Raw genomic sequence first — 25,723 nt, forward strand, 5'->3', positions numbered from 1 at the left:
CTGTCCATAACGCTCTGGGCCAACTGCGCGTGCACTGCCCGGAGCCACGCTGACCGGTAGACAGATGGGAAGAGGGGGTGGGGGCCAGGGTGTGCTCCACCGCACCAGGGGCAGGAGTGGCGAGCAGAGTGGGGCATGGCTTGCGGCCCTGCGGGGACGAGCTACGGGGAACCTTATGCCCAGGCGCAGGGTGCCGCGCAGGGAGTTGGCACGGGGTACAAGGGGATCGCCCACTGGTTGCAGCCATGGGCTACACGGGGCATGTGGGGGCGCATAGGGCACAGGGGAGACATGGCTTCCAGCGGGAAGTGGCACGCAGGTCCCTGGAGAGCTGGCACAGGGGGTATGCAGGTGGCGCCTGCCGACTGCAACACATGGCCATGGGGTGGGTTGTGCCCCCCACACCTGCTTCCCGTGTGGAGCGACTGCCAGCTGCAGCCAGGGAGCACATTGGCCAGGGGGTGGGGCATGGCCGCAGGGTGCTGCAAAGGGGGGGTGCATGGCAGCCCACCGCTGCTGCCAGAAGGGCCAGGGAGGACTGGGGCTGAGGCTGCGCCCAGCAGGAAGTGGGGCTGCGCTCAGGCCGGGCCAGGCTGCAGGGCCAAGAGAGTCTCATGGCTCCTCCAGGGCCAGGGACAGGCAGCTCCTGCCACTGCATGCACCTGGGGGTGTCAGGGAAGGGGTCCCATGCTGCCCCCTTGGCTCCCCAATGCTGCACCCCTGCACAAGCCACCAGGCTCTGGTGGCCCCAACCCAGCCCAGCTGAGGCCCTGTCACAGTGAATGCAGCCCCGGCCGGGCTGGGCCGTAGCACACTCAGAGCCCGACGGCTCCTCCCAAGGCAGTGCCAGGGAGCTCAGGGGGGCATGTGGCCCCTGGTCTGTGCATGGGGCAGGGGCTGCTGCAGCTCTGGCTTCAGTGCCACCTCTGCCCCCCCCACTGCCCCGGCTTTGACAGCAGCATGGCGGCACCTGAGTCCCACCGCTGGGCAGGCCGGACCAGGCAGCAAGGCATGTGTGCATGGAGTGGGGCTGGAGGTGGCATGTGGCTGTGGCTGTGTGGCTGGGTGTATGCTGTTTGCACTGTGTGGCTGGCTGGCTGAGTGTGTGTGGCATGTGGTGGGGTGTGTGGCTGGGTGGGTGCGGCATATGGCTGGGTGTGGGTATGTGCCATGCGGCTGGATGTGTGTGTGGCGTGTGGCTGGATGTGTGTAGCGTGTGGCTGGGTGAGTGGAGGTATGTGGCGTGTGGCTGGGTGAGTGTGGCATGTGGCGTGTGGCTGTGTGTGGCATGTGGGTGCAGCGTGCAGCTGGGTGTGGGTAGGTGTGTCAGTTGTGGGGGGCGCACAGAGCTGGACACAATGCTGGGGGGGTTGTGTGTGGTTGGACGCCTTTGCAGCAGCACGGGGCTGTGGGGGTGGTGCTTTGTCCCCGTCGCCCACCCATCATTCTTGATGAGCACTTTGCTAGGACAGTATAAAACTAGGGGTTCAGCTCAGTATTTTTTCACTTCAGCCCTAAATCATGGTTCTTGTTGAACAGCCCACCTCTAGATGAGCTAAGGTAAGTGCTCTTTTAAAACGTAATTTGCAACCTAAGAGAGAAGTCCTTCTCCCTAATGTGCTGGCCACCTGCTAGAGGCCTGTTAAGACATAAGAAAAATTCTCTCAAATGTCAGTGATTGGTTATTTCTTTACCTGTGCTGTCTAAATGGCAATAATTAATACTGCAAATATAGTATTCAGTGTTTACTCGCAAGTACTGCATATCCATAACAATCAGATCATAGTTTCCTCATGAACCTCAAATTGCCAGTAGGTTCCACATATGTATTGATGTACAAGAAATGCAGACTCAGGTCTATAAAAAAAGATGAATCCCGACTCTCATGAAGTCAACAGAAGTTTTGCATTGAATCTAATAAAGGCCAGAATTTCACTCAACAGGTCTGCAAAATCAGAGGCTTATATATTCTTAGCATTGGGAATGAAACCTTTTTGCTGCAGTCAGATGCTCCATTTGTGTTTTCTTCAAAAACAGCAAGTCTTCGAAAAACTTTATGGCTGCAATTAATGAATTTTAAAAGATCTGTATTATCTCAGGCATCCAAATGCATGGCGCTCATCTCGTGGAAAATTCCTGCTGAGAATCACACATCAAAGCATGCACAGAGCAACAAGAAAACAAGTGATACAGAATCATAGACAATTTGGGTTGGAAGAGATCTCAGGAGCTCATCTAGTCCACCCATCAGCTCAAAGCAGGACCATCCCCAACTAAATCATCTCAGCCAAGGCTTTTTCTACCCATGTCTCAAAAACCTCCAAGGATAGAGCTTCCACCACCTCTATGGGTAACCTGTTCCAGTGTTATACCACCCTCCTAGTAGGAAAATGCTGCCTAATATCTAATCTGAACTTCCCTTGCTGCAATTTGAGCCCATTGCTCCTTGTTCTGTCATCTGCCCCCACTGAGAACAGTCCAGCTCTGTCCTCTTTCAAAACCCCCTTCAGGTAGCTGAAGGCTGCTATTAAATCCCCTTCAGTTTTCTCTTCTCCAGACTAAATAAGCCCAGTTCCCTCAGTCTCTCCTCATAAGTCATGTCCCACAGTCCCTCACCATTTTCATCTCCAGTTTATCCACATCCTTTCTGCAGTGTGGGGCCCAAAGTTGGGCACAGGACTCCAGATGTGGCCTCACCAGTGCTGAGTAGAGGGGAAGAATCACTACCCTTGACCTGCTGGCAATGCTCCTACCAATGCAGCCCAGGATGCCGTTAGCCTTCTTGGCAACAAGGACACACTGTTGGGTCATCTTCAGTCCACTGTGACCCCCAGGGCCCTTTCTGCAAAGCTGCTGCCAGCCAGTCAGCCCCCAGCCTGTACCAGCGCATGGGATTATTTCATCCTAAATGCAGGACTTTGCGCTTGTCCTTGTTGAATCTCATGAGATTTCTTCTGGCCCAATCCTCCAATTTGTCCAGGTCACTCTGAACCTCAGCCCTACCCTCCAGGGTATCTACTACACCCCCCAGCTTAGTGTTACCTGCAGACTTGCTGAGGGTGACTCTATGCCATATTCCTGGTCGTTGATGAAGACATTGAACAAAATCAGCCCCAGGACTGACCCCAAGGCACTCCACTTGATACCGGCTGCCAACTAGACATTGAGCCATTGATTACTACCCTTTAACCCTGATGCTCCTGCCAGCTTTCTGTCCATCTTACAGTCCATTCATCCAGCCCGTACTTCCTTAGCCTACCTACGAGAATGCTGTGGGAGACCATATGCGAAACATTGCTAAAATCAAGGTATAGCATATCCACTGGTCTCCCCACATACACAGAGCCAGTCACTTCATCAGAGAAGGCAATCAGGTTGGTCAGATATGATTTGCCCTTTGTGAATCCATGCTGACTGCTCCTAATCACCTTCTTCTCCTTCAAGGGCTTAGAAATAGATTTATTCAGGGTCTGCTCCATGATTTTTCCAGAGACTGAGGTGAGGCAGACTGGTCTGTAGTTTCCTAAATCCTCCTTTTTCCTCTTCTTAAATATGGGCGCTATGTTTGCCCTTTTCCAATCATCTGAGACCTTTCCCAACAGCCACGAGTTTTCAAAGGTGATGGCCATCGGCCCTGCAATCACATCAGCCAACTCCCTCATGTACCTTCAGGTGCATCCCATGCGGCCCCGTGGACTTGTATGCGTCCAGCTTTTCAAAATAGCCCCTGCTGGCCGCTCATCTCCTCCCCACACTGTGTTGCGAGGTGTAGCACTCTGGGAGCTGACCTTATCTGTGAAGAATGAGATGAAAAAGGCATTAAGTACTTCAGCCTTTTCTGCATCCTCTGTCACTAGGCTTTCTCCCACATTCAGTAAGGGACCCACACTTTCCCTGATCCTCCTCTTGGTGCTGACATACTTGTAGAAACTCTTCTTGTTCCCCTTCACATCCCTTGCTAGCTGCAACTCCAGATGTGCTTTGGCCTTCCTGACTTCATCCCTGCATGCCTGAGCAATACTGTTGTACTCCTCTCTGGCTGTTTTGTCCCAGTTGTCACTTCTTATAAGCTTTCTTTTTGTGATTTAGTTTACTGAAGTTCCCTGCTAGGCCTAGCTGGTCTCCTGCCACACTTACTAGTCTTCCTGCACATTGGGATAGTTTGTTCCTTCACTCTCAGTAAGGCTTCTTTAAAGTATATATATAGCTACATAAAGTAATAGCCAGAAATTGTTTTGCTGGACTTCTTCCCTGAATGCAAAATTTTGAGGAAGGGGAAACGCAGTGAGATTAGACAGGCATTTGGGGGAAAGCCCAAATACAAGTACATTGAATAGCAAGTGAAAATGAATATAAAAAGTAGCCAATCAATGTAAAGTCCAGTAGTCAAGGTGAAAGAAGTCCTAAAGAAGTCACTAGCATAGCTGATGAAAAGACCATTAGTGTGTTAAAACCCTTGCAGTATTAATAATCCCTGTTCTTAATACAACTGGAATTGCCGTATCCTGTAGAAATGATCCGAGGCACAATTAACTTCCAACCCTGCTACTGTGGCAGTGGAAGCCATTCTTATAGAGCACAATGGTATTTTTAATAGGGAGGTGTTAACAATACTGGGAAGGATATTTTTAAAATGAAAATCCTGTAGTATCATAACTTCTCCTCTAATCTGTGGTTTAAAATTCTTCCAAACACAGATAAATTTTCTTTGCTTGCTGTCTTTCAATGTTTCCTGTGCCTGAAAACAGACACTACAACCACTTTGATTTACAGAGGGAAAGGATGTTTCTCCAACACACCACACAGCTGTGCTGGATCAGGCCCTTGCCTCTTCTTTAAGCTGGTGCCAACATACCATTCATTTAATGTGAAAGATCTTCAGAAAGAAAAATAATGCAGCTGTTCCAGCTTCCAGAGCAGTTGCACAGAGTAAAGGGAGCCATCAGATCCAGCATAAATCCTGTGGCCATTCATCCAGCCTCCTTCACTTCATCTGTGCAGAACAGGAGCCAGCACAGAGGCTCCTACAAAGACATAAAGGAGGGACATGATCCAAAGCCCACTACATGCAAGAGAAAGTCTCCCATTTATTTTAGCTACTCAATTTTCATCCCATGTCCACAAATTGGGGCTAAACTAGGGCTTCACCTGATGCCACCTCTCCAAGCCATGGATAAATTTCACTGATTTTACCTTCTGTGACCCTTTGCTTTGATCACCCATAGGAGTGCTAAGCCATCATGTTTCCCCTCTCCCCCTCCTCATCTGAATCAGATCAACTTTGAAGAGCCTGCTCTCCTTATTGGTCAAAAAACCTATTTTGATCCAAAGAAACCAAACAAATAAATTCCCCATCAATAATACAACATCTCTTGTGCAGTCCTGGGCTAAGAAAGAAAAGGAAAAGATATCACATACTGAACTGCCAAAGGGCAGGAAACAAGCTAACCGGAAGAGCGCAGCAAAATGAATACATCTGGCCAAAAAAAAAAATGCTGTAGGGGAGGAGTAGGGTGAGGACTAGCTTCACAGCTGAGCTTACTGTCTACAGAAGTGACTTGGACCAGGCGGCCAAAGTGGACATGGCGAGTCCAAAATTCAGAAAGCTCTTAGGTAAAAGTCTGCTCTCTGACCCACAGGGCACCTCTCCCTTCAGAGCAGATTTATACCGGTAAGGGCTCCACTGACAACAGGTGATTCCTGATGTGTGGGGCCAAAGGAGATTTGGGCTCAAAAGGTCTTCTGCAAACACTGAATGTCTGGAGCAATTAAGGCTTTGGTGCACATAAGAGCAGGGAGCAACTCTGAGCACAAATGTTTTGTTTCTAAGTCTTATTACAGCCTTCCACAAATGGATCACTTTGATCAAAATGCACAGGACACCCACCTTAGAGATGGAAAGGGCCTAATTGTATAACCTCTGAAATGTGTATAGTTTTTAAATCCGCACTCGGAAGCCAGGGAGATGAGGAAAGAGAGTGACCAAAAACAAGGCAAGATGAATGCAAAGGGCAGCAGGCAACAAGCACTGAGAAAAATGGCAAATAATGAGAAAGAGCACAAAGGACAGCAAACAGGTTGGCTTGGATTATCCGGCGGCTCTCCAAGCAGAGAATTAAAACAGGCAATGTCTGTCAAATGGAGAAGTGCTGCCACACCGTGACCAGGAAAGAGATCTGTGGAGAGAGCCAGGAGCTTTATGTCTTCAGTGAAAAAACCAAACAGGACGTGGACTTGTTCGCTGAAGGAACATTGTGTGCAAGCACAAACCTGTTATAATCACGTAAGGCAGCGGCCAGCTGCTGTACTAGGCTCCTGGGTTTACAGGTTAAAAAGTGCCAGGACCAACTTACTGATAAAGCTTGGGGCAAATTCCTTTAGCAGGCATGAAGAACAAACACTGATCATGGCCACTTCCTCTTATGGCATGGGACAAGTTTTTAGGACAGTGTGAAGCAAATCTGTTCTGTCACTGAAATGATCCCTTTTTAAAGGGAAGAGCTGGCATTTAAAATTTGCTCAGAGATCCCTCCCATCCCTCGCAGATCATTTGTTTGAAAAGGCCTGGCTTGCAGGTGGGGCAGATTTACATAAAATCCTATGCCCAGGCTAAGAGATAAGCAAATCTATTTAAAAACACAACCAAGGCTAGTATTTCCAAAAGAGGAGTGAGAGCTGGCATGAAAATCATATAAATCTCAGGAAACAGACACACCAGGGAGCTCTTAGCTGACTGCCATTAAGACCAAGTTATCAGCACTGTGTGACATTAATTTTTACATCCCAATTCACAGAAGCCAAGAGAGAAAAACAGTAATTTTTCAATGTCAAAATATAAAATTTCATGCAATAAAATTTCAAATTGTAAGTTCCAGCAGTGAATCCTTTGCATAGAGAGGAGCAAGTAAGGAGAGCAATAAAAGCTGTTACTCTCCAGTGACTTCTAGGTAGCCTGCAAGAGGCAAGGATTTTTGTGATATCTTTTATTGGAACAACTGCATGGTTGGGATAAAGGTAGACCAGCTTTTGAGTGCAAAGCACTCTCTGCCAGATCACATTTCAGGACCGTAGTCTGCATTCAGTGGTCCCACATCACAGACATCAACTTGCATTAATCTGCCCCTTTGCTGGCCACCCATGCAGAATGCATGAGGCTCGGAAACCAACTATTCCCCAACCCTACTTGTCCTACTGCTGCTTATCCCATGCCTGCTTTGAAACTAGAGGAGTTGTGCTGTCTTTTCCAAGGTGTTGTATACTTGTAGTTCCCAGTGGGATTTGAAGATGCTGATCACCCTGAAAAATCAGGCCACAAGAGCCTCCAGAGCTGTCAGTTTGGCACTTCTCACCAGCCAAAAACGTGCAAGAGAAATAACTGGGTATGTGGAACCTCAGGAAGGATTATAACAGCCTCCGACACTTGAAGTCAGTAACATATGAGCCTGAGCACTAGGTAATATCCTTCGCAGCCTCTGTAACAACCTACCATGAAATAACCTGAAGTCCCTTATCATGCACTTTTTCTTGTATATGAAAAAATCAATAAAAACAAAGGTTAGAAAAGCCTTATTGGAGCTTCCAGTCCTGTCTCATCTCTATCTTCTGTTGAAAATAAAACTCAACCATAACTACAACTCAGCTAACAGAATGCTATAAAAACCGAAAACTGTCTGGAAAAGGAATACTCCCTCCAGGTTTTTTTTTCCAGGTAAGAGACCAGCAGACCTCTTTAATGAGCTGAGGAAGCTGTGGCCAAAAACCCCAGTCTATAATAGTGGGGGCGGCAAAGAAAATGTGAGTGAAAGGAGTGTCAATCAAAGTGAAGATGGACAGAACTTCCACTGAGCTGGAAACACTTGGGTATTAAAAAAGAAAAGGGTAGGTGAGCCCTACAGAGATTATTCAATTAGAGGTGGACAGAAAAGGGGCTGGAGGGGGAAGAGCCCAGGAAATACCTTGTGAGAAAATATATTATCCTTGTAATACAGAGGGGCAGCTTTAGACAGGGACTGGCTGAGGAGAGATCTGAAAGACACTCCCAGGTACAAAGCAGCATCTGAGAACCGCGCAGAATTGAAACACCCATTGGCAGAGTCCTTGGCTGCACGAGGCAGATTTAAAAAACCGGATTGTGATGAACTCAATACAAGCCTGTCTCCCTCCAAATGAGAGTCTTTGCTGTGGAGTATCGCCTCCCCCTGGAGACGGGCACAAGACAGCATACCTTGGGCAAATGCAAGGGGCTTTAAACTAGTCAGGGGCCCCTGTCCCATTGGGGTATGTGCTAGAGTGTGTTAGGATAATTAGGACAAAGAAGAGGGCCTGAAATTGAACCTTAGCTGAGGTCCACCAGATAGAAACTGTGCCACTGCCTTTCATATAAAACATGCAAAGTTTTAGCACAACTGAAAACAGGTGGCCTTAAGGGTAAAGGAGCATTAAGAAACAACTGGGGTGAGGGACAGGAAGTCTCTGGCTTGCAGGTGGGCTGGCTCGGGGAACAGGGGTATTCTGAGTCACCAGGTTACCCTGACCGCTCTTTCCAACACACAGCGAGAGCACCCTGGAGCTCTTCTCAGTGCCCAGGCCCTCGCTGTGCAAGGCACAGAACAAAACCCACAGCCCTGCCCTGAGGTGTTACTACTGAAGGACATTCATAATCTTTAGATTCGTATGGTAACGGCTCCTTCTTGGGGCCAGGTTTGCAGAAGGGCTGAGGTGCAGCAATGACAGCTTCTGCAGGGACCTCTGGAAATCTCAGATGTTTTCCAGATCACAACAGATCAGCAAAAGTGGGGAGGCCTGGGGATGTTTGAGGCAAGCCAGGGAGTGAGAGCACATACTCGCACTTACCATGCACGCATGCTCTGCTGTGTGCTTGTATTTGTCTCTGTGCACTACTTCTCATGCCCCAGTCACACTGATATTTAAACAAGCAGAGATAATGAGACACCTTTATGAATAAAGTACTCGCACTGCCTGGATCCTCTCTAAATGTTGCGGGGGGATGCAGAATGAGCAGCAGCAATTAACAGATGAGGCTGATTTCCCCTAAAGGTAAGCGCGTGTTCTCTTCTAGGTTGGCAGATCTCCTCCGGCAGGCTTTAAACTAGGCTCATCGGGGAAAGGGGAAGACGAGGGAGGAGGAAGCCTTGGACCGCTAAACCAAGCAGCACTCACAAGTACAGCCCAGCCTAGACTGACAAGCAGAACATATACACAGGTAAGCGACAGGCAATGCTGAGATTAGGGGGCCAGTGCACACATCCACAGGAGGCCTCAAATGCCTCTACACAAACGCTTGTAGTATGGGGAAAAAGCAGGAGGAACTTACTTGACACCAACCCAGACATAGTGGGGCTCACTGAAACGTGGTAGGACCCAACGCACAACTGGGCAGTGAATATCAAGGGCTATGGGCTGTACAGGAGGGACAGGACAGGGAGGAAAGGTGGGGGTGTGGTGCTCTACATTAAGGAGGAATACACATCCTCATCAAGTCGCACAGAGTCAGAGGAGGGGCACACAGAAGTGCTCTGGGTTAGGATACAAGGCAGTCGAGGGGAAAGGGACTTAACGGTGGGGGTCTACTACAGACCACCCAACCATAGGGAAGAGCTAGACCAGGAATTCTTAAGTCAGCTCATGGAGGTAGTTAGGTCAAAGGACGTGGTCATCATGGGGGACCTGAACTTTCCAGACATCTGCTGCCAGCCAGGTCTGACTGCTCACGTAGGTCCCTAGCCCAAATGCAGGACCTCCATCTAACCCAGGAGGTGCACAGCCCCACCGGGGAGATGCTTTGTTGGACCTGGTGCTGGCCATGGGTGATGACCTGGTGAGGGGGCTGTGGGTGCTCGACCACCTGGGCGACAGTGATCAACGCCTGCTGGGATTCACCAGCCAGCGCAAGGTGGCAAAGGCCTGCAGCAAGGGAGCAGCCCTGGATTTCAGGAGGGCAAACTTCAGTGAGCTAAGGAGAATAGTCAGGGAAGCACTGAGGTCCTGGAGGGGAGGGGAGCCGGGTGTCCAAGAAGAGCAGTTGTTCCTTAAGGAGTCGATCCTCCAAGCCCAAAGGCTTTGATCCAACACGGATCAAAGGGACCAGGAGGGCACATAAGCCCCCATGGCTCCCCGAAAGCATCCGGGAATGTCTTCTAGCTAAAAGGGAGGTGTACACCCAATGGCAGGGAGGGGCCATCCCCAGGGAGGACTATACCTCGGTTGCTCGGGGATGTGGGGGGGTCAGGAAGGCCAAGGCAGAGATGGGACTGGGACTAGCAACCAGGATCAAGGACAACAAGAAGTCCTTTTTTAAATACATAGGGGGCAAAAAGAAGGTACCGGGTAACATGGAGCCCCTGCAGGATACGCTGGGAAATCTGGTCATCGCATCAGACGACAAAGCCAACATATTTAATGATTTCTTTGCCTCCATTTTCCTGAGCAGGGACCGGATCAGCCCCCGCACCGGGCTCCCCTCAGGCCCCAGGGGAGGTGCACGCAGGCCATGGGTCAGGGAGGATCTAGTCAGGGAACGTCTGGAGGGACTGGATGTATTCAGATCAGCTGGTCCAGACGATCTCCACCCCAGGGTGCTGAGGGAATTAGCGGAGGTCGCTGCGGGACACTTTGCACGGCTGTACGAGCACTCGTGGTGCTCTGGTGTGGTGCCAGAGGACTGGAAGAGGGCCAATGTGGTTCCCATCTTCAAAAAAGGGGAGGAAGGAGGACCCGGGGAATTATAGGCCAGTTAGTCTTACCTCGATCCTGGGCAACCTTTCTGAGAGAATTATCCTGGCACATGTCCACGAGGGGCCTGCAGGGGAGATTATGCTCCGGGGCAACCAACACGGGCTCATTAGGGGCAGGTCCTGTCAGACCAACCTGATGGCCTTCTACGACCAGGTCACCAAATCCTTAGACGCAGGGGGAGCAGTGGACATAGTCTTTCTGGACTATCAGAAGGCCTTCGACACTGTCTCTCACCCTGTTCTCATTAAGGAACTGGGGGGCTGTGGTGTCGACACCCACACAGTCAAATGGGTCGCCAACTGGCTGGAGGGCCGTACCCAGAGAGCGGTGGTGGACAGGTCATTTTCAACCTGGAGGGATGTGGGCAGTGGGGTCCCCCAGGGCTCGGTCCTCGGGCCCGCACTGTTCAACATCTTCATCAGTGACTTGCACGAGGAGGTGAAAAGCACCCTGTTCACATTCACAGATGACACTAAGATGTGGGGGGATGTGGGCACACTAGAAGGAAGCAACAGGCTACAATCAGACCTAGACAGGTTACAGGGGTGGGCGAACGAGAATAGGATGGGATTCAACACAGACAAGTGTGAGGTGCTGCACCTGGGGAGGAAGAACCAGCACCATACCTACAGGCTGGGGAACTCCCTTCTCATCAGTGCAGAGGCAGAAAAGGATCTTGGAGTCATCATTGATGCCAAGATGAACATGGGCCGGCAGTGTGGGGATGCAGTCAGGAAGGCCAACCACACCTTGTCATGCATCCCCAGATGCATCTCGAGCAGGTCCAAGGAGGTGATCCTCCCCCTCTACGCGGCACTGGTCAGGCCGCAGTTGGAGTATTGCATCCAGTTCTGGGCACCGCACTTCAGGAGAGATGTGGACAACATGGAGAGGGTCCAGAGGAGGCCACTCGCATGATCAGGGGGCAGCAGGGCAGGCCCTAAGAGGAGAGGCGATGGGACCTGAACCTGTTCAGCCTCCACAAGAGAAGGCTGAGGGGGATCTAGTGGCCTGTTACAAACTAGTCACAGGGGGCCAGCAGGCATTGGGGGAGTCCCTGTTCCCCCGAGCACCGCCAGGAGTGACCAGGAATAACGGTCACAAGCTGGCAGAGGGTAGGTTTAGGTTAGATATCAGGAGGCGCGACTTCACGGTCAGGGCGGCTAGGACCTGGAATCAACTTCCAAGAGAAGTGGTGCTGGCTCCTACCCTGGGGGTCTTTAAGACAAGGTTTGACAAGCACCTTGCCGGGGTCATTTGGCCCCAGTACTCTTTCCTGCCATGGCAGAGGGTCAGACTCAATGATCTGCTCAGGTCCCTTCTGACCCTACTGACTATGAAACTATGAAAGAAAGTTGGTTTTTTTGCAAAAGTCTTGTTGGTCTTATTGGAAATTGATGTCATATATTTTGACTTCAAAAAAGCGTTCGATCTGGTATCCCATGATCACCTCTTGGCAAAACTGGCCAACTGTGGCCTCACCACAATCCGCTGGCTGGGGAACTGGCTCCACGGTGGGACCCAGAGGATGGTGGTTGACGGAAGTCAATCGTCATGGTGCCCTGTGACCAGTGGGGTCCCCCAAGGCTCTGTCCTTGGACCCGTATTGTTCAACATCTTCATCAATGATGTGGACATCGGAATCAGAAGTGGACTGGCCAAGTTCAACAATGATACCAAACTCTGGGGTAAAGCATCCACACCTGAGGACAGGGGGGCGATCCAGGCTGACCTTGACAAGCTCAGCAAATGGGCAGACGAGAACCTGATGGTGTTTAACACTGAAAAATGCAAGCTTCTCCACCTTGGGAGGAAAAACCTGCAACATCTTTGTAGGCTCGGCAGTGCTCTGTTGGCTAGCACGATGGACGAGACTTGGCGGTCATCATTGACCACAAGATGAACATGAGCCTGCAATGCGATGCTGCGGCTAGTAAAGCGACCAAAACGCTGGCTTGCATCCATAGATGCTTCTCGAGCAAATCCCGGGACGCCATTCTCCCCTTGTACTCGGCCTTGGTGAGGCCGCAGCTGGAGTACTGCGTCCAGGTTTGGGCTCCACGATTCAAAAAGGATGTGGAGCAGCTTGAGGGAGCCCAGAGGAGAGCCACGCACATGGTCAGAGGTCAGGAAACAGATCTTACGATGACAGGCTGAGAGCCATGGGGCTCTTTAGCCTGGAAAAGCGCAGGCTCAGGGGTGATCTGGGGGGCACCTATAAAGTTTATCGGGGTGACCACCAGGATCTGGGTCCTGGATCTCCAGCCCGACGCGGCTACGACCTGCATACAGCGTCTCTCTCCGCTCCAGGGTCCTTGCTCAGGGGCCCTCATCCCGCCTCCACCTCTTGCCGGTGCCAGGGGCCGGGGCGGAGCGGCGGCTTTCCCCGCACGGAAGAAACCGGCAGGCGGGGAGCCGGGCCTGCCCCGCGCGCCTCGCTCCCCGCTTCCTTCGGGGCCGCTGCCCTCCCTCGGGGCGGCGGTGCCTGCAGGGGCCGGAGCCCGCCGGCAGGGGGCAGCGCCGAGCAGCTCCCGCCCGGCCACCGTCATGGCGGCCTGCGTGCGCCTGTGGAGGCCGCGGGCCGGGCCGCGCCTGTGCGCCGCCCTCAGCACCGCGCCGCGCCAGCACGGCGGCATCCGGTGAGCGCCCGCGGTGCGCGGAGCCGCACAGCCCGGGCCTCTGCTCCTTGTCCCCGGTTTCCTCTCGGGGGCCGCATGGCACCGCGCGAGCCGGGGTCGCGATGCGCCCCGCCGCCGGGCATGAGAGCCCGTCTGCAGGAGGCTGCTGAGAGACGAAGGATGGGGCACGGAAATGCTGTGAAAGGTCGTTTTCTAGAGTAGTCCCGGGGGGTGGTTTTGGTGTGGGTTTTTTACATGCAGTCCTAATGTGCATCGCAGGTCACGGGCTGAAACCTCCTGGAAGAGATGCAGGGGGGGTTGGCAACCCAACCGCTGCCCTGGCCGTGCCCCTGGCAGGGAGCGGGGCCAGCCGGATGCGAGTCCAGGCCCGTGAGGTGGGAGGGGGCGGTTGTTTCTGCATCTGCCAGCGCAAGGAGACAGTGTGTTACAATAATACCCATACAAGAAGATATAATATACAAGGAATAATACTAATGCAAGGAAATGAGATGTTGGAATAATGCCAGTCGTCGCTGGCATTGTAGTATACAAGGAATAATACCAATGCAAGGAAATAGTACGCTGGAATAATACCAATTCCAGGCAATACAGTATACAAGGAATAATACCAACACAATAGTACACTGCCAGTGCCCAGGCAGAGGTTGTGACCGCGCTGACCCTCTCTTAATCCAATGATCTTTACAGAAACATTATCCTGAACAACCCCAAGAAGAGAAACGCGCTGTCACTCGCTACGCTCAGGTCTCTCCGGGACGACATCCTGCGCGAAGCCGATAGCACAGATCTCAGAGTCATCATCATTTCAGGTAGTTCCTTGATCACCAGGGAAAAAATAAGAAGCGGGGTGAGTTGCCGTGTTTGCACAGCTCTCTAAGCGCTGGGTCCTTCAGTGTTGCAGCACTGAGTGCTCACGTTGATAATAAACAGCGAAGATGTAATTCGTAGTGACTAGAGGCCCACTGCAACAAAGCACGTGCTTCTTTTTAAGCATCTTTTTAAGACCATCTCTCTCCAGCAAAGCCACTGAGGTCGTTCTTAAGTGCTTTGCTGAACACGAGTGAGTTTGAGGCTTCGGAAAGTGCTTTGTGTCAAGCAAAGATTTACAGGCCTGGCAGGAATCTGGAGGTCAGGTCTGTTCCTAGCCCCTTCATGACTGGCATGGTATTGGATAAGTTGCATGTGGCCAGGTTTTAAGAAACTTTGGGAAACCCACTGTGTGTTAGATACCTAAACACTTCTAAAAATCCCACCTGAATACCTTTTAAGTGGCTAAATACTTGTATGAATCACACAAGGGTACAGGCCCAACTGCTACTTAGGGTACCTAAATCCAAAACTGAAACCCTAAAACTTCCTGTTCCCCAAACCCTGCAGGTGTCTAAACCCCTAAGCATGGAAGTGTTTTATCAGCAAAGTCCCATGTAGACCTAAATTCCTGCTGTCTAACATGTGCGCAACCACTGAACTGATGCTGCCGAGCAGGGTGCCTAAGTCTAAGTGAGACTCTCACCCATATTGCCTATGGGACCTAATCCAGATTGCGTTTTCTGGCCCCCCATACTAAACCAGGCCCCTCACAATACTCTGAGGAGGAGGTCCCCTCAAAGCCTATGTTCAAGTTGTTAGGAGAGATCTGGATTCAGATCCTTCGTCTGTGAAATGCATTGCTGAAGACATCCTGGGTGCAGCAATACTTGAGGCCTCCAGTGTCCAGGAGAGGAGCTCTTGGGAACAACCCTGGGACAGCCTCACCAGCCTGTTTCTGGATTTGGCACATATGTCAATATAGCAGGTGAGCAGGACATGCTGGACAGTATCCTTGGAGAAAGCATGTACAGCCCCACAGAGCTGAAACTACCCCCAAACATATTCTAGTAATTCTTTTTACCATCATCTTAGTACTGCATGGCCTCAGCACTGACCAGGTGCCCATCATTGGGTGTGGATTTCTGCTAGGCACTGAGAGGGCCGGGAAATGGTGCAGATGGTTTTTGACACACAGGTGAGAGCTTCAGAGCTGCAGGAAGAGTTACTCAGAACAACCCTCCTGGTTCCCACAGGGAGGAGAGAACCTTTTCCATTGCTCTCCTGAACAACTTGGCAGCAGCATCTCTCTATTTATTTGGCATAAATGAAACATTAACCATGAGTGCAGAGCCGTGGGCACACACAAGGTCTGTACAATAGTTATTTACCCTGCAGTTTACATTTCAGTGAACAATTTTGTAGCATTTTCTAAGAAGTTAGGCAGAGTCCTTTAAACCCTCATCACTTCCAATTGACTAGAGTAGAAAACTTTGCCAAACAGAGACCAAATACTTACCACCCACAGACAAGCCAACATGGGGCATTTATGTGGGGAGCCAATTCCAATATGCTTTCATTTGCCTCCCTGATCCTAGCACACCTGACTCAGGAGCTACATATTTGGTTCACTGCCTTTTCTCCCAGCTGCAGACAATGTACAACAGAGAGCATGAACTCCCATCTGGGTATCTCCTAGGAGACCCAAGTGTGGAAACTGCTAGGGAGCCCTGCACACACAGCCAACATGTGACCAGTTGTGATGGGCACCAATGTGACACAGACACCTTGCATCTTGAACTATTCTGTAGCATTGCTGTGCACTGGTAAGAAATTGTCACATTTCAACCCATGGATGCATTTGAACAGCAGCTTAAGAGATCCAGTTGTCAAGTTTGTGCCTCAATCTAAGTTTATAAAAATCCTTGTGAAACTTTGAAATGTACATTTTAAATCATGACCATGGTGACAGTGATGTTTGGCATCTGCTCATTGCCATTTGTGATGACAGTTGGAAACGATGAAAGATCCCTGGTTGCATATCACGGGCTACTGAAAATGAAAGTCCCAAAAGTGAAAGTTCAAGAACTTTGTCCACTGATTCTTCCCTAAAATGCTGTTAAGTCAGGGGTGTTTGCATGTTTAGATACTGTACATCCTTCTAGATAGTCAGCTAAATTGATCTGAAAACCCCAAGAACCAAGGTGTCAAAGTTTCTTGCAAAATTTCCCCTCCTTTAACTGTCATCTGTTCTTGTGCATTTAGGACTTGGTACATTTTAAATTGTTACCAGCCCTGGATGCTAAAATCCTTCCAATTGACACAATATCAAATGTTTTTTCTTCATTTCTTTTAATCCTTCACAGCAGAAGGACCTGTGTTTTCATCTGGCCATGATCTTAAGGAACTGTCAAGCAAACAAGACACAAAGCACCATGCTGAAGTATTTGAGACCTGCGCTGAGGTGAGTCAGGCTGTCTAGCCTGTGGTAATGCCACCAAAGAGATATTGGCACAACACCCTGTTCACATGATGAGTTTAACAGAGCAATGAAACTGCAAGCATAGGGAGATGGTAGTGAGATGATGGTGATTACTTTGATTCTATCCATAGTTTACTGATGGATCCTGGAGTTATATTCCTCTGCATTTTCCCCATGTGTTGGGTCAGGCCTGCCCAGGACAAGGCTGGAACCTATAACAGGCCAGTGTCCTAAAGTGTATGAGCATTGTGCTTCTGTACCTTGCACTGTAGGCAGTAAATTTTTGTGCCCTCCATGCCTGGTTCTTGCACCTTGAGCACAAGGCACTGCTCCATGTTTGTAGAATGGGGATAATACAGTGAACTTACCTTGCATCAGTTGGGATTGGTTTGGCTAGGCCCCGGTGCTTAGATAGGCAACCTGAACCAGTAGGAACCAGCTATAGTATGGATTGGTAGTCTATGGCCCATACAGCCTTTTGATCTATCCCATGGACATGGAGCCTTGGTGGCAGGGTGGGCACTTGAGCAGCAATAGCTTTCCGCATGTGCAGGGACAAGGTCAGCAGTGGCAGACATTTTCCCCCAGGCTGGAAGCAGGGAAAAGTGGCAGAGGCTGGATCCTTGTATCTGCTCACTGTCCATCTGCCTCTGACTCAAACTGGGTCAGACCAGTCCACAGCCTTAAAAGGTTGCTGACTGTTGAGCTGGAGTATGTGACTATAGCACCCTGGGCATACTGGAGATGCCAACTGGCTGTAAGGGGGTGGTTATTCTTGTTGCTAGAGCATAGGACTGGAAGTCAGGGAGACTGAGACAATGTCCTCGTTGAAAACTACGGTAAAACTCCCATTGCATTAAGCCAATATTTCACCCGTTTCAGGCTCTGCCACTAACTGTCGTGTTTATGTGGCTAGTTGGTCAGAGATGTGTGTCCCGGGGAGATGCTACACACCTATCGTACATGGGAGTCCTCTGGCTTACTTCATTCATGTGTGCAGGCACTTTTTTACAGGAATCTGTCATATGAGGATATCTTGCTGGATATCATCATATCTATCATATGAGGATATCATATATACATACAGGATTTCCCAGTATATACCTATACAGAGTTTGCCTGTTCTCTTTATTTTACTGCTAAATTTGTACTGGGGGGTGAATTTAAAGGAGCCTTTTGCTCTTTTCCATTGAAGAGAGTCATCACTCATTCATTCAGCATGTGCCTAACCGTCTTTGACCAGTGTCCTGCCATGCTGTCAGCAGGCAACTCAGCAAACAGACACCGGTTCACAGAACAGGGCAGATCCAGCTAAAGAAATAAAAAATCTTCTTTCTGCCACATGAAGTGGAATCAAGAGTCGTAAGTTGCTTTTCAGCACTGAAGGAAATTAAGCTGTCCCATGTGTCCAACCAGTGCAGGATTTCACTAGTGGCTCCAGCTCTAATCAGCAGGCAGATTGGAAGAATGGCTCAGCTCTTTCATTCTTTGAGGCTCTTGATATAGGAAGTTAGGCTTTCATTTAGTAAACAAATCAGCAGGGAGGATTAGTAGGCAACTCAGGCTGCATAAAAGTTAAGCATGTGCCTGAATCATCCACAGGAATGGGGAGTTAAAGTAAAACAAATTAAGTGATTTCGCTCTAGGTGGAAACAACAAGTGATGCCCCAGGCTTCAAAAGGTTCAGGCAGAAATGAAAGGCAAGGGACCAAAGTAAATATGACTTTGAGGATGACAGTGATATTATCTTGAACATCTGTAGCCCCTTTTATCTGAGCATACTGAAGAGCCCGTACATCAGAACTCATATCACCCCTAGCTAGGGATATGAATGGTAAATATGTTAGCTTTATTTTATGCACCAGAAACAGAAAAGTGACTTGATCAGGATAGTGTGGCCTCCTGAAGAAAGCACTAAACCGGGATTCAGGAGGTCTGGTTTTCTAGGTTCTGCCTCTGGCCTTCTCAGCAAACTTGGACAAGTCACTTCACCTAGCCATGCCTCACTTTCCTCAGCCACAAGACAGATATAATGATAATGACCTCCCTTGTAAAGTACTTCTGATGAAAAGTGCTACATAAGAACTAGGTGTTATCTTACCAAAAGTTTGAGACAGCTGGGAAAGGAAACCTTATCTCTTGTGGAGTTTTAAAAACAAAATATAGCAAAGTAGGGTTTTTATAGTTTTGTTTTCTTAAAAAGGGAAGTTTTATTTTATAAACCACAAAGAACATACCTGTGCATGTACTAGCTTAGCTGGTTCCATTTCTTTGGATGTGCTGAACATTAGATGTTAAACACGGACACAAGCACTGAGGCAGGTGCAGAGCTAACAACGTTGAATTGTGAGATGTTACCTAAAGAGTATAAAATATGATTAGAGCAGTAGTTCTCAACCTTTTCAGACTCAAGGCTTTGCTCACTAGGGTCAGGGCACCCCTCTCAGCTCTCACTCTTTTGTTGACTATGGAAAAATAATACAGCAATTTTTCAGTGGCAGAGAACTCAGAAGTACCATGGTAGATCAAAATGTTTCTGGGACTCTGGATTTCCATTTGAAATATTTGAGTTTCTTGCGAATCCTGTGTAGGAGTTTGCACATCTAACAGTGCCAATAATGCGCAGCACCTCGGAGCACTCCTAAAATGATCTCACAGCATCCGAGGTGCCACGGCAGCCTGGATGAGAGTCACTGGATTAGACAGAAATGATTCCCTTGATTAAAGGAGAGATTGAAGGAACCAGAGTGTATCACCCTGTCACAAAGTCTCAATACGAGGACATCAAGGTAGTGATGACACTTATCAGTTCAGAAGCATTCTCTACCCATCAGAGGCATAAAGTTGAGCAGCTTGCCCAAGGTGAGCCAGCAGGCAGCTACCCCTAGAAATCTTGCGATGCTGAGCCCTGTATTAAACTTTGAGACAGGCCTTTATTGGATATTGATCCAGCTCCTGGCCCAGAAGAATCCCGATCATGGCTGGAGCTTCAGGCAGCTAGCACGGGACAAGTCATAACCGGTGAATACAACAGATCTTATCTGTGTGACTTTGAATACAGAAAATGGGGGCAAAAAGCATCTAAACCTCAGTGACCAGGCAACCACTTTTTTTTCACATGTAGGTCATGACTCTGCTCCAAAAACTGCCAGTGCCTGTGATAGCCCAGGTGAATGGCTTGGCCACAGCAGCAGGCTGCCAGCTGGTGGCAAGCTGCGACATAGCAGTGGCAAGTGAGAAATCCAGATTTGCAACTCCTGGAGTGAACATTGGCCTGTTCTGCTCTACCCCAGCTGTGGCTGTGGGGAGGTCTCTTCCAAGAAAGGTAGGCTCGGTTCCAGAAAGGACCATTCTTTACAGCTCGTGGGCTCCTGGCTTAGCTGCCAGAGCTGGGATGAATGAACTGCCTTCCCTAGTGCTGTGTAGTTCAAAACCTTCCAATGCTGAATTCAGCTTGTCAAAGAAAAGCCTCTTTGGACAAGGGGAGTCTGGTCAAGAATCATAAAAATGACCTATCATCCAGGAAAGCAGTCCTCAGCCCCTGATCACAAGCCATGGGAATTCACAGCAGCACCAAGCCGCCACAGTGTTATGTCTTCCCTAGCAGCAAATGTCTTCTCTTATGCAATGAGGCTTCCTCCCTGATAGAAGGCCCCTGCAAACACCAGATGCTGGTCCTACTAAAATATCAATCCCTGCCAAGCAGTGACATTTCATTGCCAGCACTGTCTGCTGAGGTTTAGATCTAGTTAGATAGATCTATAGAACCTTCTGCTGCCCAACTATGTTTCCTACTGATTATGCCTACAGGCATCCCTCACTGCATCAATAACACAGTGCACTCTGCAAGGCTCGGTGCAAAACATCCTCATCCTCCAACTGGATCTGGGCTAGGCCTCGAGCCCCTGAAAGACCTTTCTTTCCCTGTGTAGTAGGCTACACCTCCAAGGGCAGGTGGGCTGCACCTGGCTGCCTGCTCTGGCTCCCTTATCTGGCTCCTTTCTCTCCTGCCTACCACATCTTGGTGTTATAATTGAGATGTTGTTTCAGGAGGCTGCCTTTAGGTAACCAAAGTCTAGGCCGTAGGTGTTTGGCTTCCCCCAGCCACGGTCCTGACTGGGCAGTGCAGGGATCTGCCCTTCTCCCTTTCTCTCTTTCCATCTGTGGATGGGGGTTCAGCCCCTGTTGGGCTCTGGCCTGACTTAAATTAGGTAAGGCCCTGGCCTTTCTGAGCTCTGACCCTGCCCCAGGCCTCCTGCCCAAAAAGTGGTCTTTGCCTGCCTCCTGCTCCAAAACCAACAAAAGACCTAGAAAAGCAGAAAACAGCAAAACAAGGAAAACTGCAGGGTGCTGGGTACTCTGCTCTGCAGCCTCTGTGCTTCCCCCATCCACTGAGTGTTACTGCCAAAATGAGCAGAGAAAAAAAAGAAAAGCAGACCCGTATCAGGCTCTGATAAACAGGCCTTGGTCCTCAGGGTACTCCCACTGCCTCGAGCCCTTTCTGGGCCAACACAAATAGTCCTCAGTCTTCTTGGGTGCATTCAGTCCCGCAGGGCTCCTTCAGGGTCAGCTCTCCGTATGCAGCCCTCCCCAGGGTCCTCCCAAGGGACCAAAAACAAGTCCTTAGTATTTACTGCATACTTGCTCCCTCACTCCGCCAGCAGATTGCTCCTCTTTGCAGCAGCTCTTCTGGCCAGACTTAAGTTCCTCCCGTGTCTCCTTGAAATGCTTCATCCCCCTTTGTCACCGGGGCCAGCCTCCCTCCTCTGACCTGAAGACCATTTATATCCCAGTCTGCTCCCACCTATGGCAAGCCAGTTGCTCCCTCCTGTCCAGCTGAGTGCTTCCCTTGGTAGCAGAGATGTCCACTCTGACTGTCTTGGGACGGTCTTTCCTTGCAGCAGGTAATCCTCCACTCCTCTGGACTACAAAGCTGCTGGCCCTAACGTGGCCCTGCTGACTTTTCCTTGCCCTCTGTTACACCAGGCCAAGGCACTCCAATGCAGATCCACTTGCAGGAAAAGGGCCTGAACCCAAATTTCCTGTCTTTGATGCCACTATGCAGACACCTTTCTAAAAGTGTGTCTCTAGTTTGATATTACACATGCCCCTGGACCATCCATCTAGTAGTTCTAGTTTTACAGTTCCATTTGCATCCATTGTATTTTGCAATATGCCAACCAATACCCCCGTGTTATTACATATATTACACAATTAGCTGGTTAATCATGCGATAAATGTAGACCAGCCACATGTGCAAAGTATCACACAATAAAAATGATTCTCCAGCTAAAAGAGAAACAACCAGCTATAATGTTAGTGCTTGAAAATGTGTAACAACTCTATAGCTGGTTTTTATACAGCTTTCATTTGAACATGTAGCAGGGCCCTCAGAGTGGCCAGCCATCCTTGCAACTCTTAGGACTTACAATTTACCTCTCATCAAATAAAACATGGCTGAGATGTTTGTACTGGTAGCTGCTGAAGAAAAGATGGTAGTGAGAGCCATCAGCCGTCATAATTTGGGGCAGCACCACAAAATCAGTCACATACCTTACGGGTTTTTTTTTCCTGTGCATTTGGAACCGCAGGTTTGGTCACAGCAGACATGGCGATCTGGGAATAGATGTACCAGTGGTTTAAAGTGAGAGATCAGGAGCTGGTATTTCAAAACCTATGCAGAGATTTGGCTATTTTTGTGCCCAAGTTACAACATCAAGTTGTGCCTCATCTTCAGAAAAAAAAGCCAAGCACCCACATTACATATGGACTCCTGTGGGAATCGTTAGGTTTCAGGACTTCAGAAAAATCAGGCCCAGGGGTGTCAGTTTGGACACCTGAAATCAGTGGCTTGTTTTTAAAAACTGTTGTTTTTGTACCCAACCCTGCTTCCACAAGCACCCCTGAGATTTTTGCTAATGACTTTATGAGCAACAATGTGGGGCTTCTGTGCCCCAAAGCAGTGAGCTGTACTAGAGGAACATTACTTGCCTTACAGACTAAATCAGTAAGGTAACTGAGTAGCCTTATGTGATCTCTTTTTGTCCAGGTTGCTCTGGAGATGCTGTTCACTGGTGAGCCTATTTCTGCCCAAGAAGCACTGCTGCATGGCCTTCTCAGCCGGGTGGTACCTGAAGACAAGCTGGAAGAGGAGACCATGAAAATTGCACGCAAGATATGCGAAACCAGCAAGTCTGTTGTGGCCTTGGGAAAAGCCACCTTTTACAAACAGATGGCACAGGACCTTGAAGCTGCCTACAGAATGACCTCCCAGGTCATGGTGGACAATCTGGCCCTAAAGGATGGGCAGGAAGGTATAGAGGCCTTTATTCAGAAACGCAAGCCTGTCTGGTCGCATACGGTGGATAGAGCTTACAAATGAGTCCATGGGAAATTAATCCCATTTCTAAGTAGAGTTTGTGGTGTGATTCCCCATACCAATGCCTTTTCTGTCAAAGCTATAGGTACTGTTGAAATTACTTGTAAATTTCTCAATTAAATGCACCAGAACCAATATGACGAGGTTTCTAAGGACACACTAAAGTTAAAGGAATCAAATCGCACGAGCCTTTCAGAACTGACACTTGCGCTGGCCACTGTTAAAGGGCTCTGCTCTGCTGGTGTTATGAAACGATCAGACTCGTGACAGACTAGTGGTTTCATGGGACTCGACAGAACCTGCAACAAGACAGCTCAGATTGTTCTGTCCCATCCTTTGCCCCTTGAACTAAATGAAAATCTTCACCAGTTATTATTAGCAGAGCGTCTGTACCCAAGGTACAAAGGTTCATCCTGGAAAGGCCAGTTGCATCTAAAGACCCTATAGGTTTTTAGAGCATTAAGACTGTCCAGTAAGGATTTAAACAAAAGCCTTCTAGAGCCATTTCTTTTTAATAAAATACAAGGTATGTGCCATACTAGTCATGAGCCCATTTCCTTCAGGCAGTGCAAGATCCTTCCATTCAGTTCATCTTCTAGTACCTTATTTACTCTGATTTCAAAGACATAACGTTTGCATCAGATGAGTCCCTAAAATAGAGGCTGGTCCAGAAATCTGTTATGTGTACAGCTGCTGCCTTTGAAATGAATGACTGTCTCCTCCACAAAACCATAATCTTCATCCTACTGAAGTCAGGGAAAATGTTGCCATTTACTCCCATGAGACAAGGACATTGCTCAGGGAAGAAACTCAGCAGTTGTTAGCTGGTATCATTCCATGGAGTTATCCAGTCCTCTGCTATTCAGAGCTAACCACGACTCACAATGGCTCAACTGTTTGTGGTTCAGCACAGAGAACACATCTCAGCAAAGATACTTTCCCCGGGTTTTACATAATCAATGCAAATACCAGAACCACACACAGGATTCACCAAAGAATCCAAGTGGTTTTTAATCCACTTGCTTCCCACGACAGTCTAAGATCCAGTCAGTTAAACTGGCATGTTAGTGATGCCCAACTGGTGTGAGTAATCTCCCCATTAGGGACACTGATGTGTTTTGAAAAAAAAAATAATGACTAGTTTCTGTACCACTGGGGTCAAAGTCTGTTGTCCCCTTTTCTGGGACAAACTTATACAGCCCTGGGTGGCATTCAGCTACCAGCCTATACATCTTTAGTTCAGATTATTAATATCAACAGCACCATTTATAGACTGCCTGGAAGCTGTTCTCCCTTCTGTCCTCAATGAACACTCAGTATTCAAGAAAGGAGTCAATATATTTTTAACTGTCTCAGTAGTTTGAATAAACATTTGGAAACCTTCAGTCAGAACATATTGTATGCACAAATTGCTTTATTTACTCTCAGGATGCTAAAGAAATCTGAATGGTTGGCAATTACATTTTTCTTTTAAAAGTATTGGATTTTCTATTTTAATTGCTGATAAAGAGTTATGTAAGACCCTTTAGATGGATAAATAGAGGGAGAGGATTAAATTTAGAGCCAACCAACCTTGACAGAGTCCTTCTTACTACTACATTACTACTTAGTTCATCTTTCCACATACTCATCTGAAAGCATTTAGGAGGGGTTTTTTTTAAATTATATTTAATGGAGCTCATTCAGGTACTCAGCAAATTCCTACTGGCTCTTTTGTTCCATGCTTTTAAGACTAAATATAAATCTGATTTTGGCTGAATAGTGCTCTTTTTAACTGGCTGGGGTGATCTAATGGCTATTAGCTCATCCTAGAGGGCTTTTATATATTTATCCTCTCTGTTTGTATAGATGTATACTATTATGTATAGAAACATGTATCGGTATATTAGTTAGAAATTGTCCTGTTCTACTTAATAAGGAGCTTCACACCTGCTTTTTAGATGCATCCATTAATAAAACCTTGAGTTTGTTTTTTTTAAGAAAATTCTGTTTAAATAATTAGAGGGGCAAAGGGGGTTTACTAAATTGGAGTTAGGTCCATAGGTTCATAGATGTAGGGTCGGAAGGGACCTTAGCAGATCATCAAGTCCGACCCCCTGCCATGGCAGGAATGAATACTGGGCTCATTTGACCCCAGCTAGGTAATTGTCAAGCCTCTTTTTAAAGACCCCTAAGGTAGGAGGCAGCACCACTTCACTGTCAGGATCTGGAACCAGCTTCCAAGAGAAGTAGTGCCTCCTGATGTCCAGCCTGAACCTACTCTCAATCAACTTGTGGCCATTATTCCTTGTTACTCCGGGAGGCGCTTGGGGGAACAGGGTCTCACCCATTCCCCTCTGGTCTCCCCTGGTAAGTTTATAGACAGCCACTAGATCCCCCTCAGCCTTCTCTGGTGGAACAGGTTCAGGTCCCGTAGCCTCTCCTCGTAGGGCCTGCCCTGCTGTCCCCAAATCATGCAAGTGGCCCTCTTCTGGACCCTCTCGATGCTGGCCTCATCCCTCCTGAAGTGTGGCACCCAGAACTGGATGCAGTACTCCAGCTGCGGCCTGACCAGTGCCGCATAGAGGGGGAGGATCACCTCCTTGGACCTGCTCGAGATGCATCTGTGGATGCATGACAAGGTGCGGTTGGCCTTCCTGACTCCATCCCCACACTGCTGGC

General features: G+C 48.7%; 1 protein-coding gene and 1 long non-coding RNA gene across 4 annotated transcripts; one reads left to right on the forward strand and one right to left on the reverse strand.

The window, feature by feature from the left end:
* Positions 1–1,697: 1,697 nt before the first annotated feature.
* On the reverse strand, positions 1,698–13,054 carry LOC149865475 (uncharacterized). 2 transcript variants are annotated; one of them, XR_016441704.1, is made up of 3 exons: positions 10,764–13,054; positions 4,856–5,024; positions 1,698–3,793 (listed from the first exon to the last, which is right to left on the reverse strand). It is a non-coding gene; the product is annotated as an uncharacterized LOC149865475 (long non-coding RNA). The 2 variants fall into 2 exon arrangements; XR_016441705.1 differs by having other exon boundaries at positions 1,699–3,793; positions 11,382–13,054.
* Positions 13,047–24,633, forward strand: ECHDC3 (enoyl-CoA hydratase domain containing 3). Of its 2 annotated transcripts, none has more exons than XM_090041771.1 (5): positions 13,047–13,394; positions 14,082–14,203; positions 16,568–16,665; positions 19,808–20,008; positions 22,733–24,633. In XM_090041771.1, exons 1-5 carry the CDS (start codon positions 13,303–13,305, stop codon positions 23,063–23,065), a joined length of 846 nt encoding a protein of 281 aa, XP_089897897.1. In that variant the 5' UTR covers positions 13,047–13,302; the 3' UTR covers positions 23,066–24,633. The 2 variants fall into 2 exon arrangements, with proteins under 2 accessions (XP_089897897.1, XP_089897896.1); XM_090041770.1 differs by having other exon boundaries at positions 13,226–13,394; positions 16,571–16,665.
* Positions 24,634–25,723: the final 1,090 nt, after the last annotated feature.

This window comes from Crocodylus siamensis, chromosome 4 (assembly GCF_052110815.1).
Source record: "Crocodylus siamensis isolate JL-2025a chromosome 4, ASM5211081v1, whole genome shotgun sequence".
In the NCBI taxonomy this organism is placed as follows: Eukaryota; Metazoa; Chordata; order Crocodylia; family Crocodylidae; genus Crocodylus; species Crocodylus siamensis.